Source organism: Myodes glareolus, chromosome 16, assembly GCF_982192425.1.
Source record: "Myodes glareolus chromosome 16, mMyoGla1.1, whole genome shotgun sequence".
Classification (NCBI taxonomy): domain Eukaryota; kingdom Metazoa; phylum Chordata; class Mammalia; order Rodentia; family Cricetidae; genus Myodes; species Myodes glareolus.
In genome coordinates, this window is record NC_142041.1 from 28,826,564 (window position 1) to 28,847,710 (window position 21,147).

The window sequence follows — 21,147 nt, forward strand, 5'->3', positions numbered from 1 at the left end:
ACGTGGTGGAAAGAGAGAAGTAACTCCTAATACTTGTGCTCTGACTGCCACTCAGAGTGCACATCCACCCATACACACACACACACACACACACACACACACACACACACAATGCAAAGGCTAGAGCGATGTCTCAGTGGTTAAGAGAACTGGCTGCTCTTGGAGAGGACCCAAGTTCAGTTTCCACCAATCACATGGTAGCTCACAACTGTACCGATTTCATGAGACTGAACACTCTCCTCTGGCTCCTGTTGGCACCAGACACACATATGGTGCAGACATACATGCAGGCACAGCCATACACATAAAATAAATGTAGAAAAGAAAAACATCCTTGGTCTACCACTCCCTGGAGAACCTGGAAGGCTAAGCCCCTCTTCCCCACGGGTTGCTCCTCTCAAATCACCTCCCACCTCTGGGAATTTCCCAAGCATACACCGTTCATCCCTCAGTTGCTGCTCAGTGTACAAGGCTTAAACTGGCTGCAACTTCTTGGAGGCTTTCCCAGGTCAGTGCCCCCCCCCAATGCCCTTTCCAGTGAAGGTCAGCTCAGTGGATCCTGTCTGTGGAAGTGTCACGGGCACAGCATGGCACAGCCCACCTGCAAGTACTTAGGCATGTCTTCCAACTGTGAGCGGGCTGGGAATGTGCCTAGATCCCAGGCCGGCTACAAACCAGAGCACCCCAGAAGTTAGTCCAGATTCCGAGAAAGGGAGTCCTAATTCACACATTAGCCTCTCAGGGCTAACTATGCACTGAGAAGAGACTTGAACGTACACTTTCCAATAGTATTGATGCAGCAAATAAGGTTAGATTGGGCCTGGAGAGGCCATGGCTTAGAGGTTACGAGTTCAAACTGCTCTTGCAGAGGACCTAAGTTTAGCACCCAGCACCCATATCAGGCAGCTCACAACTGCTTATAACTCCAGCTCCAGGGGATCTGACACCCTGGTCCTCTGTAGGCAGGCACACACACACCCTAACAATAAGGTCAAATACCCCTGGCTCTGGGATCTGACACCCCTGGCCTCTGTAGGCTGGCAGGCACACACACACACTAACAAAATAAGGCCAAATGCCCCTGGCCTCTGTAGGCAGGCAGTCACACACATGCATGTGCACCCTCTCCCCTTAACCAAATAAGGTCAAATAAGTATGAACACAAAAATTAAGAACTTGGAAAGGGAACTGGAGTGTTGGGCACACAGATGTGAGCCCATTCCACCTTGTCCGAAGGTCAGAGAGTTTGAGCTTATTTTTGCTCTCAATGTTAACAGGTGTGGCTACAAACGAGATTCTGGCCTAGGGTGTGATAATTAGCATTTTGAGTGTTGAAGTAGATCTGCTCCACCTGGACCAAAGGTAGAATTCAAGTCTATTCCTTGTGTCAAGCTAATGAATTGTTGCCTCCCCCTTCCCCTTTTACTAAATGTCTCTCCTAATGCTGTCCTGTTTGTCTCTTATTTCTCCTATATCTCTGTTCCTTTTGCCTAATAATGCTAATCCTCATGCTCTCCTACCCTGGAACGTACAAGTTTTGCTGAAGCTAGTTTTCGACACTGGAGAGAGGACTCAAGAGGTTAAAAGCATTCCTCTTTCAGAGGACCCGGGTTCAATTCCCAGCAACCACATGGGACCTCACAACTATCTGTAAGTCCAGTTCCAGGGAATCCAAGACCCTCACACAGACATACATGCCAAAGCACACACACATAACATCTTTAAATCTCAGCACTCAGGAAGAGGCAGGTAGATCTCTGAGTTCGAAGCCAGCCCCGTACACAGTGAGTTCCAGGACAGACAGACAGACAGACAGACACACAGACACACACACACACACACACACACCACCTTGAAAAGAAGTGGCTGAAGAGATATCTCAGCAGTTAAGAGCAGTTTCTGCTCTTGCAGAGAAACCCTGGGTTCAGTTCTCATCGTGTATGTAGAGGCTCATAACCAGTTCCAGTAAGGGGATCTATACCCTCTTCTGACTTCCCTTGGTATTGGACACATATACATACACAGAGAATAAAGATAACCCCTTAAGAAGAGAGAAAGGACTTGAAAAGGGCTGAAGACGTCTCGATAGGGAAAGGCCCTTGCTGCTTAAGCACTGGGGCCTGAGTTCAGATCTCGGCCCCAAGCAAAAAGTCAGGCCTGGCAGAGACAGATTTTTGGAGCCTGCTAGATGTTTTCACAGCTAATGCTGCCTCGGATAAGTGGACAATGGTAAAGCAGGACATCCGACCTCTGCAAGCACAAATACACAAAATGGGAGGGGTGGCTACCGGGCCAGCGATACAGGTCAGCTGGGAAAGGAGACCGCTGCCAGGCCTGGCGGCCTCAGTTAGATCCTTGGGGCCAACATGGCAGAGGAGGAGACCTGACTCCCACAAGCCATTCTTTGTAATTCGTGCACACACAAACACACACATGAAAAATAAATGTGGGCCAAGTGTGATGTTGTACACCTTTAATCTCAGCCCTCAGGAGGCAGAGGCAGGTGGATCTCAGAGTTCGAGTCCAGTCTGGTCTACAAAGCAAGTGCCGGCTCAGGCAGGGATATAGAGTGAGATCTTGTCTCAGAAAAATAAAAAACAAACAAAAAAAGTAAATTTTTAAAAAAATAAAATATAGACGAGAAGATACTTGAAAAGAACAAAATGATTAATTTCAGCACTGATTCAGCAAAGAACGAACTGCAACGTGACAACGAACCTCTATAAAAAGTTCACGCACTTGAAGAAGTCACAGTGGAGGCTCTGTGCCTGGGTTGCCATCTGTCATCTCTGACAAGACACTGGCGATTATGGCAGAGACGATTTCTGCATCCCCCTCACACTACGGCTCGAAAGCTCCACGCCCCACACCTCCCTGTTCATACCCCTTTCTAAGGGTCACCTCACCGACCAAGTGTACCATGGTGTAGTGTGCACTGCCCTGAGTATGGGCCTGGCTGCTTAGAGCCACGTCTCTCTAGGCCTCTGTGGTACAGGACAGAGGCTGCCCTGAGGGTTTACCAAAGGGAAGATCAACTGCTCTCTTCCTCCCAACCTTCACTCAGAGACAGAAGCGCTTGCCTCCTGCCCACAAGGCCTCAGGAGAGTCTAATGTAAGCGACCATTATTTGGTACTCTGGGGAACCCAGCTGTCTGTGAGGTTCCTGGAGTTGCTGTGTGGGGTGGGAACACGAAGGGTTAAGACAACAACAGAGCCTCACAGAAACCCTGAAGGAGCTCGGGGCTGCCTTCTCTGGCTGGACACCTCAGAGTAGAATGGCCTCATTGGTCCTTCCTTTCCGATGGGCTGGACACAGGTGGCCGCTGTGACAGGGTGTACCCAACACACTGGACAGCGGTAGCATGGTAGCTGAGGAGCCAGGGAGAGGCACTTTATTTTAAGACTTGATTTTCTTGCTGTGATTTTCCACAGAGTCTTCCATGATTGTGTCATCTTCTTCCACAGTGACCAGCACTTTTCTGCCCACGAGGCTGAAGATGTCTTCAGGAGGATAGCCTTTGGGCTCCCCCACCTTCACGGTGAGCATGTCCAGGGTCAGGATGGTGCCTTCTGGGATTTTCACTTTGGCCACCACAGACTTGCCCAGCTGTGGACACAGGAAGACCAGTGTCAGATACTAAGTAACTCCTGCACACTCCATGTCCCTGTGACGGGATCATCACAGCTGGGACTTCCTCACCACAATGTCCAGAGCAGTACCTCACAGAAGCAGAGACACAGTCCGTGTCAGGTGACATCACAGACTAGGGCCTTTCCAGTCACACAGCACAAAGGAAAGGGCTCAGGCTGTGTAGCAACATCAACCCAGGTTCAGTACCTGTTGGCCTGGGTGCTGTGTTTGGCTTCCCCGCTAAAGGTGCTGGTACCTTATCAGAGTATTAACAGAGTGAGATGGAGCGTGCTCCCTATATGTGACAGTCACGGTTACTTCTGTCCCTGTGCTCCCTACATGTGACAGCCGCGATTACTTCTGTCCCCATGCTCCCTACATGTGACAGCCACGGTTACTTCTGTCCCCGTGCTCCCTACATGTGACAGCCACGGTTACTTCTGTCCCCGTGCTCCCTACATGTGACAGCCACAGTTACTTCTGTCCCCATGCTCCCTATATGTGACAGCCACGGTTACTTCTGTCCCCATGCTCCCTCCATGTGATAGCCGTGGTTACTTCTGTCCCCGTGTCATCAACATCTTATAGAAACTGAGGTCAAAAGAAGGCAGCAACTTCGTCAAGCTGCCAATAACTAAGATGAGTCCCGGTCCCATGTGTATACAAACCTGTTTGCCACTTTGTTCTATAAAATAGGGTGATGGAGGGCCCATGAGCAATGAGGGTGACTTATTCAGATGACAAGGGGTACCCAGAAAGGGGACAGACAGGACAGGCAGATGTGGAGACCGAGGGATGGTTCACAGCCAGCACTCCGCCTCCCTGTACATACTCGGAAGCAGCATTTGCCGTCCTCCACAGCTTACATAAGAGCCCCCGAGTTCTAACTTGGACTTAGCACCAGGAGAAGCTGTGTCAGCTGCTTATTGTCACAAAGTGGCCCTGGCTGCTTTCACCCTCCACTGTGAGCACTCCATGCCCGACCGCCGTAACTGTCACTCTAAGTTCCTGAATGACTCTCTCCAATTCATCTGCGGGGCAAGTATAGTCTTTAACTGCTAACTCCCCAGTCCACGTGCACCTGGAATTGTGGGGGTCGGGTCAGCAGGTAATCTCCGGCAGAATAAAAGGGTTCAATGCCCTGGGTCTGCCCTGACCCACACAACTGCAGGTAAGGAGTCTTGCACCCAGAACTCCTGGGACTCCTGCCTCTAAACTCACAAGAGCAGAAAGGGCCAAGTCATGGCTTCTAAGAAGCTGGCAGGGAAGGGGGGAGCTCGCCCAGGCCTCACCGTCAGTGACCACCAGCCCTACCCACCCAGTGCCCCTTTGTACTCAGGACTGCCCTGGCTCTCTTCCCAGTGCCTCGGTATGTCTACTCCAAGTGACCAGGCTTGGCCATCGTAGGACTTCACTCTCTATCTCGTAGGGTTCAGAGCCCTGAGGCCACAGGCTCCAGAGGCTTTGTAGAAAGACTAATGTGAGCCAGGGTAGCTAAAAACCCTGACCTGCTCCCATGTGATGCATCACCCCGCTGCTCCCATAGCCTAATGGTGCCCAGAAGGGTGGGTGTGACATTCCTTAACCTGCTCATCTGTCAGGCTCAGACAAGTCAGAAGCCCAGCTCCTGGTCACGTGTGCCACACCTGCCCCAGGACAGCAGGCGAGGCAGGGTCAGGCAGTACCCACCTTCTCATTGCAGGCCACCTCACAGGGCAGCAGCTGCTTGACTGGAGAGCCCAGTGCCCGCTCCACCAGGCGCACGGACCGCACCAGCTCTGCCAGTTCTCCAGGCTCCAGCGAGGCTGAGTGGTCGCTCCCCTTCCAAGTTTTGTCCAAAGTTATGTGGCGTTCCAACACCTTGGCCCCCAGGGCCACTGCCGCCACGGATATGGCGATGCCTGTCTCATGCCCGGAATACCCTATGGGAATGTCGGGAAAGAGCTTCTGGTACTCCTGTAAAATAGAAGAGGGGAGTGCTTACCCTTCTGGGACTTCTCGTTAGGGAGATCAGAAGGGCACCCCACTTCAGCCGCCCCTGAGCAGAGCAGCCAGGGGTGAGACAGTAAGGAAGGCACTCTGAGCCTCCCCCTTACAAAGATAAAAGTGCCCACTGAGGGTTGCTGGGAACAGGGAGGGCACCCGCTGTACTGACTGGTTTTATGTCAACTGACACAGGCTAGGGTCATCAGAGAGGAGGGACGAAATGTCTCCCTAAGAGCGGGCTGTAAGGCACGTTCTTACTTAGTGTTCAATGGGGACAGGCCCAACCCACTGTGGGTGACACCAACTATGGGCTGGTGGTCCTAGGTTCTGTAAGAACGCAGGCTGAGTAAGCCACGTGGAGCAAGCCTATAAGCAGCACCCCTCGTGGCCTCTGCATCAGCTCCAGCCTCCAGATTCCTGCCCTGCTCTTGATGATGAACTGTAATAAGGAGCTGTGAGAGGAAAAAAAAAAAACCCTTCCTCCCCGAGTTACTTACAGCAAGAGAAACCCTAACTAAGACACCCGCCATACTGTAAAAGTTACTGCTGCCATTGAGAATGCCTTCTGCGGGCCATCAAGATGGCTCAGAGGGTGAGGGCAAGCGCCTGCCATCGGGCCTGACGACATGAGTTTGATCCCTGGAAACCATCCAATGAAAGGAGAGTACCAGCCCCCGCAGGCTGTCTTCTGAGTGCTATACACTTACCATGGCGTGCACACACACATGCATACTCATACACATACGTGAATTCAAAACATTCTAATCAACCAACACCTTGTATGACTGTTAAAACCTGTGCAGACCAAGAATAACAACATAACTGAAATGGAATGCCTGAGCTCACCTCCAAAAGCTCTTGTCACAAGTATGAAATCAAGTGTGTTACACACAAACATATCAATTAGGGCTGGAGAGATGGGTCAGAGGTTAAGAGCACTGGCTATTCTTCCAGAGGTCCTGAGTTCAATTCCCAGCACCTGCATGGTGGCTCACAAACATCTATAATGAGATCTTGTGCCTTCTTCTGGTGTGCAGACATACATGCAGGCAGAACACTGTATACTAATAAATAAAATTTATATATATATATATATATATATATATATATATATATATATATATAAATTATACACACAGCCCAGGCCCAAAACATTTCGTTGATGGGAACTCTGAATAATTAATGGAATCTCTAATCCACCTAATGCACCAAAGCCCTTCTCAGATGAGTGAGTGCTGTCAGTGATGGTGGCCAGAAGGCTGAAGCCCAGCAGGGAGATGCAGGTGGGGAGCAGTAGCAGATAAGGAATGCTGGATGGCTAAAGCCTTGAGATCAGCCCACAGCTGTGTGATATACAGTCTATACACTGCAGCCGGGTGGCGGCGGCACACGCCTTTAGTCCCAGCACTCTGGAGGCAGAGGTGGGCATCAATGAGTTCAAGAGTTCAAGACCAGCCTGATCTACAGAGTGAGTTCTAGGACAACCAGGGATGCACAGAGAAACCCTGTCTCAAAAAAAAAAAAAAAAAACCCTCCCCCAAAGAGAGAAAGAGAGAGAGAGTGTAGGCTTCTAGGCCAGGGAATTCTACTGTGACTGGGTGGGCTGGCAAAGCCACTCTCGCTGCGTAGCCATGTCCAGAGAGAGGATGTGATAGGACTTCCAGTGAGGGGAAAATCAGGGAGAGTACCTGGAGTCAAAGACGCTAAGTTGTTAACTATATTCATCTATGGAGGCCTTTAATCCCAGCACTTGGGAGGCAGAAGCAGGCAGATCTCTTTGAGTTTGAGGCCAGCATGGTCAACAGAGTGAGTTATAGGCCTGACAATTCTACACAGTGAGACCTTACCAAAAAAAAAAAAAGACTAAAAAGTACATGAAGACAAATCATGATGTATGAGGCATAAATACATACACACGCACGCACACACGCACACACTCACACATACACACAGGGAAGAAACTAAGATTGGTGTTATATGCTTTAATTTACAGTTCTCCTCTTTGGAATGCCATACTTCCTTGGCTGCCTAGGTCTAATCTGATTCTGTCACACGAAGATAGGATCTGTACATCTACAAAGTGTGCCATGGTTGGTTATAACAACAGGGCTAGGGCTATCTATAGCTCAGTGGAAGAACACTTGGTTGGCATGCCCACGGCCCTAGATCAGTCTCCAGCATCGCAAATGAATGAATGTCCTGCTCACCGAGATGACGCGTAGGTTGGCATCCTCTGGCTGCAGTGGGTACGCGCTGGTGCACTGGAGGAAGCAGAAGTTGGGGTTGAGGGGCTTCACGATCTGGTAGACTTGCTTCATGGTGTCCATCGACTGCATCCCACTGGAGATCACCATAGGGCGACCTGAAGAACCGGCACCTTCTTCACAGGGCTCAGAATCTCCCCTCCCCCGCCCCATCTCCTAAGACACCGCACAGCAACCAATGGGGAAGCACACTTCCTCAGGATCATGCTCCAGCAAAGGGAAGCACGCCGAGGGATCTCAGGATCTTGAGGGGAAGAGAGGCCTCTCTACAGATCAAGAGGCTGTACAGTACTGAACAGGCTTCATCTTACGCTGTGGGACAATGGTTTTATTTACCCTGTAAAGATTTGTTTCTTGTACTTGTTTAATAAAATGCTGACTGGCCAGTAGCCAGGCAGGAAGTAGAGGCGGGGCAATGAGAACAAGAGAATGCTGGGAAGAGGAAAGAGTCAGTCTGCAGTCATCACCCAGACGTGACTGCCTCACCAATAAAGGTACCAAGCCACGTGGCTACCAAAGACAAGAATTATGTAATGTAAGCTATAAGAGTTAATAAGAAGCCTGAGCTAATAGGCCAATCCGTTTATAATTAATGTAGACCTCTGTGTGTTTATTTAGGACTCAACGACTGTGGGACTGGGTAGGACAGGAACCTCAGTCAACAATCTTAGTCTAAAATCCCCAAACCCAAAAGACTCCAAATTCAGGAACACGCCTGCTCACAGGCATTTGGATAAGGGATACGCAGCCCACACTGTGGAAGATTCCCCAGTGCATGAGCACAGCCGAGGGGCTGCGAGCTGCCGATTTGGGTGCTGGCCTGCACAGAGCCCTGTCCTTAGGGCTTCTGATACCTTGCCTAGGAAACAAGTCAGACTATCCCGGGAGCATGACCTGCTTCCATCCCAGGTCTGTAAGGTGGGTCAACTGAGATCATTTCACGCTGGGAAATCAATTTACCAAGTATTATGTGGAGATTCCTACAGGGCCTGGGGATGTGGCTTAGTGGTAGGATACTCACAGCAGGTGCATGGTCCCTAGTACTGCCCCAGAACAAACAGGTAGGAGATTTCTAGAACGTGTCTCCTAAGCTGGGTGTAGTGGTGCACACCTTTAACCCCAGCACCTGGGAGGCAGAGGCAGGAGGATCTCTAGGAGTTTGAGCTAGATCTGTAGGAGGATCTGTAGCCTTGGCTACAGAGCGAATTCCATGCCAGCCAGGATACACAGGGAGACTGTCTAAAAACCAAACCAAAATAAAAACTAAAACTAGATGAGTCTCCATGAATGCTATCACAGTGAGCAGCCACTAGGGGGCAGAAACACAAAGCTTGGACTGGTTTTGAGGGAAAAAAACCCACACTTACCTTTCTTGGCTGTCTTCTCCAGATAAGGAAAATTGTTAGTGTCACCAGATCCAACTTTGAAAAATGGGACATTCAGTTCATGCAGAAACTCAACCGCCATCTACAAAAAAAGTCCGAGCAAGTGCCTTTCAGTATTGTTCAGAAACACTGCCCTGTGGTACAGGACGGGTGATAGAGGAACCCAGTGAGGGAGACTAGAGAACACGTCGTCGCATGTCCACCCACCCATCTGTCTAGTGCACATCCAAGACTTGCTCTTCACAAGCTGACCATCAATGGCTACGAGCATCTGCATGGGACACACTGCCTCTGGCCAGACTCTTCCTCCTCAAAGAACTTGTGAACAGTGACCCAGAAACCAGGTAGAGAGAAAGTGCCCGGCCCTCAAAGGTCAAAGGACAGAAAGGAAAACACTGCATCCTTGCCCAGAGGGACAACAGGAGCAATCTCTGTCCCAGGTTGACTCTGGGTATCAGTTGGTCCTCCGGACCTTGAACTGTGCTGTCTGCGGAACAGGCGGTCACCATTCAGACAACAGCACGGCTTGAAGTTACCATCAATACTGCCAGGTGGGACTCATCCCAGAAGATTCCAGAAACTGAAAGGTGTTAGCAAACGGTTCCAGGATCATCTCAGGACTGGCAGAGATGGCCGAGTACTTCCCTAGAATGTGTGAGGCCTTGGGTTTGATCCCTAGCACTGCACGCACTACACACACAAGCAGAATCTCACGTTCTGTTAAGTACTAAGAAGTAAGGGTGGATCTCTATGAGTTAAAGGGCAACCTGACCTACATAGCAAGTTCCAGGTCAGACAGGACCATGGTGAGAGCCTGTCTCATAAAAGAAAACAAGGAGCTGGCCTTTAATCCCAGCAGTCAGGGAGGCAGAGGCAGGCGGATCTCTGTGAGTTCGAAGCTAGCCTGGTCTACAGAGCTAGTTCCAGGAGGGGCTCCAAAACTACACAGAGAAACCCTGTTTCGAAAAAAACCAAGGGAAAAGAAAAGAAACCAAGGGTTTGAGCGATGGCTCAGGGGTTAAGAGCACTGGCTGTTCTTCCAGAGGTCCTGAGTTCAATTCTCAGCACTCACCTGGTGGCTCATGACCATCTGTAACAGGGTCTGATGCCCTCTGCTGGCCTGCAGGTGTACATGCAGAGCACTCATACAAAAATATAAATAAATAAAATTAAAAAAAGAAAAAGAGCAATGGTTGCTCTTCCAGAGAACCCAGCACCTGCATGGGGGGCGGGTTTAACAACCACCTATCTGTAACTCTAGTTCTAAGATACTTGATGCCCTCTTCCAGCTTCTGAGGGTACCAGCCATACAAATGGTACACAGACATATATACAAGCAAAACATCCATACACATAAATAAAAATAAATTATATTTAAAAAAAACTTAGAAATAAACAACATCCTACCATAACAGACCTCCATCCGCCTTCCCAAAGGGTTTGGAACCTCTCCAAACACCATGGCCGTGGTCAGTTTAGTGAGTCTGAAGCCGACTTTATTCTTTAGTACGCTCTCAACAACACAGGGTGGGAGGCACTTAGCGGGGTCTGAGGCTGGCACTCTGGGTGGAGAGCTTGCCTAGCGTGTGCAAAGCCCTGGGCTCAATCCCCAAAACACTTAGTGCCCCATCAAAAAGAAGCGAGGCTGGTCAGCCAGCGCATGAGGACTCAAGGCGGCTGGAACCTTTCAGTCCGTGGGTCACTACAGAACAGGACACCAGGGACCGCTCACCCCGAGCGTCCCACAATCCCTGTGGGGCTGGCTGCTCTACCCCTGGGTCCAACGTTTTGTCCTTTGCTTTTCCCACCCACGTTTCCTCTCCTCCCTGCATATGCCACACTGCTAAACAGCCCTGAGAAATAAAACGAAACAAAAGTGATCCTTTTACAACATAATTCACTTAACATACTCTAGTTTTCTCAGTACTCTGGTCACATCTGGTAAAGGAGAGGGGAACGTGGAGAGGGAAGCTGTGCACTAGAAGAAAGAAGCGGTACCAGTTGAACGTAAGTGTTCAGCTAGTGGAACGCTCACTCTCCCAGGCATGAGCAGGCCAAGTGTGGCCTCAGGAGATGGACCAAGCAGTGAGAGCTAAGGATGCCTAGTGCAGAAAGAAAACAAAACAAAACAAAAACAATTCAAAGATTTATCTACAAGGATTGTGCAATTTGCATGGAATTCTATCATTGTCAAGTTATTTTTTAATGAGGAGGCAGGGGAGTTCCTGCTAAGAAGGAAGAGAGTGTCTCATTTTGCAGTCCATCTGGGGAATCGGTGCCACCTAGTGGCCATTTTGAAAACTGCCACCTTGGTTCTTCACCCTACAAGGGTCACAGCCAAAGCTTTCTTTCCCAAGGCCTGCTGACTTCCTCTGACCTGCCTTACTGCTGTGAGGCCCTGTCCCTGGCACAAGTCAAACAGCCCTACTACTTCCTGTTTTCAGTTTGCCTTTAAGTAATTCAATTAGGACCTCAGATGGCTGAGGTTCAGAGCATGGAACAGGCCACCCGCAGGAGGCTGGAGCTAAGGAAACTTTGCCCACCTATGGCTCCCAGGAGGAAGGGTCCCAGAAATAAACCTGTCAGGTTTCAAACTTAGGTCTTCCGAACTGGTTTGACTTAGGATGTGCTTCTTTGCTTTTTAAAACAGACTTGTATTATTCTAGGCTGGCCCTGATCTTGCTATGTACCCTGTACTGGCCTCCAACTCTTGATTCTCCTGCCACAGTCTCCCGAGGGCTAAGATTACAGGCAAGCACCACCATGCCTGGTTGACTGACTCAGTAAGAGCAGACAGTGGGCCTGGTGGTGCACACCTTTGATCCCAGTACTCAGAAAGCAGAGGCAGGTGGATCTCTGTGAGTGCCTGGTCTACAGTTATTTCCAGGACAGCCAGTGCTATATGGTGACCCTGTCTCAAAAATAAATACACAAATAAAATACAAACAGATAATGGGTGCTCACAGAACCTTTCTGTGTATATACGAAGAGAAGCTACTGGTAACAGAAGGGGTAACAGAGCGAGACCTGGGCTTCTAATTTTGAAAACAATGTCACCACATGTAGCCCAGGCTAGCCTCGAAATTGCCTTCCTCCTATCCCTGCTTTGAGAGCTGGGATTACAAGCAGGTTCAGGCACACTGGGGAATGGGGACTTTCTAAAGTCCCTTTGGCTGTGATCACGCAGGAGAGAAACAAAGCCCATGAGGACGAGCCAGAAAGCAGGGGTGAGCGACTACTGGGGAGCGAAGAAAAAAGTGTCTGGCTATGAACAACAAAACAAACAAAAAACTCTGGCAAGAGTTTCTGTGTCTGCAGAGACTGATGAACCAATCAGAATGTCAGTGCTGTGGACAGACTGGAATTTTTTGGGTTCAGACACTAATTACTTTATCCTGGGCTAGTTTTAGACTTCTGAAACAGCCATGCCTTGCCCCACTGTACACCTGAACTAACAGCTCATGGTCATAAATAAAAACCTCAGTCAGAAAGTGGTGGCACAGGCCTTTAGTCCCAGCGCTCAGGAGGCAGAGTGTGATACCAGCCTGGTCTACAGAGCAAGTTCCAGGACAGCAAGGGCTACAGGGAGAAACCCTGTCTTGAAAAACCAAAAATAAATAAAAAGTGAGTAAATAAATACCTCTTGCTATTAACTTAGGGCTGGAGAGGTGGGTTCAGTGGTTAAGAGCACTGGCTGCTCTTCCAGAGGTTGTGACTTCAATTCCCAGCAACTACATGGTGGCTCACAACCATCCGTAATGTGATCTGGTGCCCTCTTCTGGTCTGCAGGCACACATGCAGGCAGAACACTGTATACATAATAAATGAATAAACTTTTTAAAAGAGAAGCTATTAACTTAGCAAAACACTACCTTCCGCCAATCCAAGAGCAAAATGTCATCAGAGAGCACGTTGAGCCTATAGAATGGCTGCCCCATCTCATTACACCCGCTGCTCTGGTGCACTCACCGACATATTTTAATGCTGCTTAGATTTATGACTCTTTATTCTGTAAAACTATAAAAACCCTGTGAACTGCTTCCATGTTGGAACACAGAATTTAGAGTAACCTAAATCTGTGTTCTCAGGCCCTGGTTACTCAGAATGGTTCCAGAATAGTCTCTCTTGCTCCACTTAAGATGAGAATTATGGTTTTTGTCAACAGAGCACAGAACAAAAAAAAAAAAAAAAAGGACAGGCCAGCCCTGTCATGGGCACCGGGCAGCAGGCAGCCAGGGGAAGGAGGTGGAGAGGACAGAGTGCAGGGGCAGGAGTAGGGAGAGGTGGCTCTGTGCCCCCACGCCTCCCCACCCCCCACCCCCGGCTCATTGCTTCTATCTGCTGCTGCCTTGACACTAAGCTTGCTTTGGCTGAAATCCACCTCCTCGGCACACCCTCCTGAGGGGTGTCCTGCAAACTTTCAGTCTCCCTACAATTCTGCCACACCTTAACCTTCCCTGAGCACACAGAACGCCCAAGAACAGCACGCACAGCAGAGAGAGGAGGCACTCAGTAAATGCTAGCTGTTATAACGCAGTCAGGAAGGTGAACCCTGGGAGCCACCTGCTGCAGAAACGGAGGTGGGAGACACGGAAGGACAGACAGAACTCAACCAGGACGCTCTGAGGAGGCTGGGCAGGAAATGCTAGTTTGGCAAAGAAAGATCTATGTAAATTTACTCTTTGTAAAGGTTTTATGGACCCATTTCCCCCTCACCGCCCTTTCTCCTGTCTTCATGTGCCCCAGGCCAGCCATGACACCAGCTGCAAACAAACGCCAGAGGAACCTCCTTCCCAAACTGGCAGCAGAGAAACCCCAGCAGGTTTTCAGTATAGAAAACCTACTGTTTCTGGCTTGTAGACTCTGTTGCCCAGGCTCACCAGCAAGTGCTGGGCCTATTAGTCTTTTTACTTTTCATCAATTGCTTTTTGGGTTTTTGGCCTGTTTGTTTTTTCCATGATGTAAGGAGAAAAGCAACAGAATCTCACTTTGTAGCTCTGACTGTATGAAACTCACAATACAACACAGTCTGGTTTTGAACTCACAACAATCTTCCTGTCTACACTTACCAGTGCTGGAATGAAAGGCACAAGCCACCATGTGGGGTTTCCTTCATTTTTACAAGGACCAATGTTTGCAATTACAAACATATTCTGAAATCTGGAAGACTAACAAAGACAGGGGTGTGTTTTATGAACCAGGTGTGGTAGGGCACACCTTCAATTCCAGTACTGGGGAAGTAGAGGCAGGGGCAGGAGGCTCTCTGTAAGTTCCAGGTCAGCCTCATCAGCACGCACACACACACACACACACACACAAACTTTCAACAATCTGATTAAAGCAATGAGAAACTATTCCAAGGGCAGTAAAAGCACGCCCCTAAAGTCCACCCTACAGCCTGTATCTAGAAAGCAACCCTAAGGAAACAACTGAGAACAGACAGAAAAGATGCTCACCTTGGCATCTGCTTCGTTTTGAGACAGTCTCGTGTATTCCAGGCCAGCCTCAAACTTATTTTGTAGCTGAGGCTGACCTGAACTAATTCTCTTACCTCCACCTCCCAAATACTAGAGTTAAAAGTGGGTGCCACCAAGCCTGGTTCAGCATCATTTATCAGTATAAAAAAACTAAACATAATAGCCAGGAGGTGGTGGCACACACCTTTAATCCCAGTACTCAGAAACAGGTGGATTCCTGTGAGTATGAGGCCAGCCTGATCTACAAAGAGAGTTCCAGGACTGTAGCCTGAGGGGGCTGGGCCTGTTTGTTGGGGTTTCTGTCCCACCTGGCCCCCAAGCTGTTTAGTCCCAGAGAAAAATCACACACAGATCTCTGTAAATTATAATGCTGATTGGCCCGTTTGGTCAGGCTACTTATTAGCTAACTCTCTCATCTTGATTAACCCATTTTTCTGATCTATGTTAGCCATGTGGCTCTGAACCTTTTTCAGTGGGGCAGCTCACATCCTGCTGCTTCGGTGGTCTGGGCAGGAGTGGGAGGAATCAGCTTCCTCCTCCCCAGAATTCTCCTGCTCTCCTTGCATCATTTCCACTTCCTGTCTGGTTTTCCTGCCTACACCTCCTGCCTGGCCAATCAGCGTTTATTTAAAACATGATTGACAGAATACAGACAATTCTCCTGCACAGGACTGTTACACAGAGAAACCTTATCTGGAGAAACTAAAGGGGAAAAACAAAAAACAAAAAACAAAACAAAAAAACTAAAAGTAAGTCTGAAACCCAGAACTCAACTCAGGATTCTGGAGTTGGAGGATCATGAGGCCAGCCTGGTCTACACAATGAGTTGTAGACCAGCCAAGGCTACATACTGAGACCCTGTCTCAGGAAACAAAAACAACAACAGATAACACTCTAGTATACCCTCCAAAAGAAACATTGAACTGCTGTCACAGTCTTTACACAGGAGGAAGGAAGCTGTGTTCTAACACTAATTAGAAAAAGAACACAGAAAACCAGATGTGACCAGCAGTGACAGGTACTGTAAGACTCAAAGAGGAAATCCATAGAGAGACAGCATATAGAAACCACAGGCCACTCCCTCTCGTTCCCTGCAATTTTTTTTGGGGGGGGGCGGGGGTTCAAGATAGGGTTTCTTTGTGTTAACAGTCCTGGCCGTCCTGACCGGGCTAGCCTTGAACTCAGAGAGCTCTGCCTGCCTCTGGGGTGCTGGGATCATTCCTACTTCCTAAATTGTGTTGGTTTGAAAGAAAGTGTCCCCCATAGGCTCACAGGGAGTAGCATTATTAGGAGGTGTGGCCTTGTTGCGGGAGGTGTGTGTCGCAGTCTCTTCCTGCTGCCTTTAGATCCTGTAAACTCTCGGCTACCTCTCCAGCACTGTCTGTGTGTCACCATGCTTCCCGCCATGATGACAATGGACTGAACCTCTGAACTGTAAGCCAGCCCCAATTAAATGTTTTCCTTTATAAGAGTTGCCATGGGGGGCTGGAGAGATGGCTCAGTGGTTAAGAGCACTGACTCCTCTTCCAGAGGACCAGGGTTCAATTCCCAGCACCCACATGGCAGCTCACAACTGTCTGAAGATCCAGTTCCAGGGGATCTGACACCTTCATACCAATGCACATAAAATAAAAGTTAAATAAACTATAAGAAATGGTTTTTTTTTAAAAAAAAAAAAAAGAGTTGCCATGGTCCCGGTGTCTCTTTGCAGCAATAGAAACCTTAAGACATAAACTTTCTGTACCATTGTCCTTGTTTCTAAGACTAAAGCTTTTGACATTCAGAAAAGAGAGAACATAGGATCATCAAAGGACAGAAGATACACCGGGCGGTGGTGGCGCACACCTTTAATCCCAGCACTCGCGAGGCAGAAGCAGACAGATCTCTGAATTCAAAGCCAGTCTGATCTACAGAGTAAGTTCCAGGACAGTCAGGGTTAGAGACAGAGACAGAGACCCTGACTCAAAAATAAAGAAAAGAAATTATAGTGCAAAATGGACCTGCTGGACTGCTCTAGGATGTCAGCACAGCCAGCCCGAGACACGTCCCTGTGGGTGATGCCAGCTGCACTCCAGGGAGCCAGTCACAGCTGGCTGGTGAGGCACACTGGTTCCCCATCTAAACCACACTCCAATGGGAGAGCCTTGCCCAGCTCAGCTGTCCCACGGTGGGAAGGATGCTGGGGTCGAGCATTGCTGCTCTGATGTCGGGGTAGTTTTTAAACCGTGGTACTCTTCTCTCAAAACCCCTTCTCTGGGTCGCTGGCCCATTGGCTTCCCACTTAGCCGGACACAGTTAAGGCGAGCAGAGCTAGGGCCGGCTTTACACCATAGCTGCCTGCATCCCATGAGAGGCTGGGCGCTTACCTCGTCCATGCCAGAGGCGGTGAAGAAGATGCCAATGTCCTGCGCATAGCGCTGCAGTTCCCTGTACTGGGCGTGGCTGAATTCTAGATGCCGTTTATGCTCCCCATACGTCGACCCCCACGAATGCTTCGAAGTATATGGTCTCTCCAGGGCCTTCCGGTTAAACTTGAACTCCAACTCGCTCTTCTGAAACTTAGCGCAGTCAGCCCCGCACTCCTGCAACACACAGTAGGACATTTACAGTGACCTGGAGCAGGAATGTGGAGGGACAATGATATGACGTCATTATATTTAGACAAAACAAACCGGAGCCGAAGAGATGCTCAGTGGGAGAAGTGTGGTCATGAGGATTTAAGTTAAATCCACACCCTGTAAAGAGCCAAACATGGTAGCATGTGCCTAGAGACCCATCCCTGGGGCCTGCTGCCCAGCCAATCTAACCAAATCATGAGCAGTTTGTTCAAGAAGAAGCCTCGTCTCAAAACGTAGGTGGAGGGCGGGTTAAATGGCTTGTCAGATAAAGGTGCTTGCCATCAGGCCTGACAAACTGAGTTCAATCCCAGGGTCCACACAGTAAAGGACAGAACTTTTTTTTAAGATTAATTTATTTATTATGTATACAATATTCTGTCTGCATATATCCCTACAGGCCAGAAGAGGGCATCATATCTTATTATAGATGGTTATGAGCCACCATGGGGTTCGAACTCAGCACCTATGGAAGAGCAACCTGTGCTCTTAACCTCTGGGCCATCTCTCCAGCCCAGAAGAACAGAACATCTGAAAGCCATGTCCAGACCTCCAAACAAGCACTGTGGCATGTACACACATACACGAGTGTTCGTGGAAGTACACGACACACACATACAAATAAAATATTAAAGACAGAGGACAACTGAAGCAGACCCCAGCATGGGCCTCTGTCCTCTATGTGCAAATGCATGTTAAAAAATAATGTGTTAAAAGGGCCAGGTGGTGGTGGCACATGCCTTAATCCCAGCACGCGGGAGAAGGAGGGAGGCGGAGCTCTGTGAGTTCGAGGCCAGCCTGGTCTACAAGAGCTAGTTCCAGGACAGCTAAGGCTGTTACACAGAGAGACCCTGCCTTGAAAAACCATAAATACACACACACACACACACACACACACACACATTATTGCGCTGGTGAAATGTCTTAGCAGGTAAATGCTCAGGTCACGAAGCCTGAGGACCCGAGTGTGAGCCCCGCAACCCACACATGTGTGAATGCACTCTGAATATAATAAAACAAACAACAGATGCATCCTGTGAGCGAGTGAGCTTGTACACTACAAACCCTAGGCAGTAAACTGAGGCAATGGTCTCCTGCTACAAATGGCAGCAAAGTCAAAACATAGGGATGTAGGAAATTCCTCTGCAACACCACAGAAAGGGAGAGAAGTAAGAAAAGTCTGAGGCCTAGGAAAGTCACCTGCTCAAGACCACTCAGCTAGTAAATGTCCTGACTCTAGGCCAGGCCCCTCACACTACAGGACAGCACCGGCCTTGCCACTGTGTCCTCTGGCCCCGGTGCCCTCCAGAACTGAAGAGAACCCGTGAGAGGAAAAACTATAACTCTGTTTGCACAGTTTTTATATCTCTGGGTATCTTTACAACCTCATCACACAAAGAGGTCACACCTTGGGAAAACAGGCTGTTCCTTGGAAATAAAAGCAGGAATTTCCCCCTTTACAGAACAATGGCTTGGAGGCCTGTGTCTAAAACAAAACAGTGTGAGTTCTAGGGCTGGGGGCTGCGGGTAGTAGTGGTCACCTAAGGCGCGCTGCGATGAAGCCTGTGCTTTTCACGCCTTTCTTCATGAGAGGCTCATCACAGCCCCACGAAGGCGGCCTTTCAGATCGGACAACTTGGGTGCACAGGGGTTCCCTAGTGGGATCTGCCCTCGGAGACCTGCACTTTTCGCCAGTTAGTAATCCAAACACTGGGACTGACAGGTGAGGGAAAAGCCACACCAACTTCCAACGATTGTAGTTCATGGAAACCAACGTTATGAGAGGATCGCCGAAGTGACATATGACAAGCAGGAAGGGGCCGAATCCCTAAGATCCTGGTCAGGTGGCTCCCTACGGACGATGCCAGGCTGATCTAACCGGAAAGGGGAAGAAAGGGGTCCAGTGGGCAGGGAGGCGGAGAGGGCGAGCAAGAGTTCCTGGAAGACCGAGCTGGGGAATCGAGGCAAGTGAGACACGGGGCACAGAACCAGAAAGCTCTCGCGACCGCGCTCTCCCGAGACTCTCCGGAAACTCTCCCAGGCCCCTCCGTTAACTCGCCCCCTGGGATTCCCCCCGCCCAAGCCCTCCGTTAACCTCCACGAACTCCACCGCTAACCCTCCGCGGACCTTCCCGAGCCCCGCCCCTCACCTTGGCAGTGCGGATCATGCGCTTGGCGATGTCCAGGTCGCCCTGGTGGTTCTGGCCTATTTCCGCGATGATGAAGCATGGGTGCTGCCCACCCACCCAGCGCCCGGGACACAGCTCCAGTTCGAGCGGCATGATGTCTATCCGCGCCCCGCACGCTTCCAGCCGCGTTTCCGCACCCGCCGTGCAGGCCCGCAAGGTCCCGGCCCCGCCACGTCAGCCGGAGGTCGCCGCGCAGCCAATCCGCGGGTTCCGTCTCGCTCGACAGCCAATAGGAGCCCTCCCTCGAGGAGAGCGGGGGGAGAAAAGGGGCAAGCCCCGCCCCGCCAACGCCGCGGGCCGAGGAAGGCGGGATCCCGGCGTTGATACTAGGGGCGAGGAAAGAGTGCGCCTCACGGTGCAGCTAGGAAAATAGGTGAGCCAGAGTTCGATTCCCACGGCTGCTGATTCTGAGACGGAACGGAAAGACATGGAAATCTCACGAACATGAAAAGAAAAAAGAGAGCGCCTCACCCAGAAATACAGGTGACGCTTCTGGTCTGCAGCCTAGAAAGAATTTCTGCGCCATTAACAACTGCCGTTTTCCTTCGCTGCTGTAGTTTTTTAGAAATCTCACGAGAAATCACGTTTAGAAGGAAAGGGCAGATACCACACCCCTCATGTAACCCTAGTGGCTCCCGGGTTTGCCTTCTCAGGTTATCTATAACTCCATCCAAGGAGCCACCTTAATTACCAAAAGAGGGAGAAGGAAAGCAGGGACAGGTTCCTAGTAGCTTTGAGATAAAACTTGAACACACCAAAATGGTACGTATAGCTAATGCTCAGACAACTGTGACTCTCCAGTCTTCCTTCTCGAGCATTTTCTGTTCTTCCCTGAAGCAGAAACATATGACAGTGTATGGAAACCATCGATCACAGCCACTGATGTGGCACTGAAAAAAATTATTTTTATGTATATGAGTGTTTTGCCTGCATGTATGTCTGTACACCACGTGTATCCAGTACCCGCGGAAGTGAGAAGAGGGGATCAGATCCCCAGGAACTGGAGTACATACAGATGGTTGTGAGTTACCATGTGGTTGCTGGGAACTGAGTCTAGGGCCTCTGCAAGAGCAGCCAGTGTTCCTAATCACTGAGCCATCTCTCCAGGCCCTAGCATAGTACATTTTAAATAGCCATAGCTGTTTCTACAATATGACCGGCAGTGGGGTCTGTGAGTTTCACCGATTTGACCAAAGCCATCTTGAACTCCAGACTAGGGCTCAGATTGAGGCCTTGGGGTGTCTCCCAGTCCAGGGCTCCTATAGTGCACTCCTTGGATTTCAGAACAATGTTGAGACCCAAGAGTTAGATAGAGTGCCTGTTCAACTACACAGAACTGAAGAACAGAGTAACAGCCAGAAGCGGGGGAGGGCAAGGTTGGAATCCATTGTAATAAACTTGCAGTTCGAACTACCTACCAGATAGGAAGGAGCACAGCCATATCTGGCTGGGAGGAAGGGAACACTGGAAGCTCTCCCCAGTGAGTCAGAGGCTGAGCAAGCAGGGCAGTTGGGGTGCTCGGGCGAGCATAGCGAGAAAGCAGAGAGCAGATCACACCCGCAGAGAACTAGAAGGCCGGTCAACATCGGAGGCCCATAGC

The 21,147-nt window shown here is 49.6% G+C and overlaps 1 protein-coding gene across 2 annotated transcripts; it reads right to left on the reverse strand.

Moving 5' to 3' along the window:
* Positions 1–3,363: 3,363 nt before the first annotated feature.
* On the reverse strand, positions 3,364–19,693 carry Nans (N-acetylneuraminate synthase). Of its 2 annotated transcripts, none has more exons than XM_085677185.2 (6): positions 19,509–19,693; positions 17,110–17,325; positions 9,249–9,348; positions 7,825–7,979; positions 5,317–5,587; positions 3,364–3,637 (listed from the first exon to the last, which is right to left on the reverse strand). In XM_085677185.2, exons 1-6 carry the CDS (start codon positions 19,638–19,640, stop codon positions 3,504–3,506), a joined length of 1,008 nt encoding a protein of 335 aa, XP_085533311.1. In that variant the 5' UTR covers positions 19,641–19,693; the 3' UTR covers positions 3,364–3,503. The 2 variants fall into 2 exon arrangements, with proteins under 2 accessions (XP_085533311.1, XP_048276355.1); XM_048420398.3 differs by having other exon boundaries at positions 3,364–3,607; positions 5,321–5,587; positions 19,509–19,690.
* Positions 19,694–21,147: the final 1,454 nt, after the last annotated feature.

Coding starts and splice junctions, on each gene's coding strand:
- Nans (XM_048420398.3), bottom strand. CDS start 19,640: ATGCCGCTCGAACTGGAGCTGTGTCCCGGGCGCTGGGTGGGTGGGCAG. Junction 5,588..7,824: donor CCAACCTACGCGTCATCTCG/GTGAGCAGGACA, acceptor TCTATTTTACAG/GAGTACCAGAAGCTCTTTCC. Junction 3,608..5,320: donor AGGTGGCCTGCAATGAGAAG/GTGGGTACTGCC, acceptor CTGTGTCCACAG/CTGGGCAAGTCTGTGGTGGC.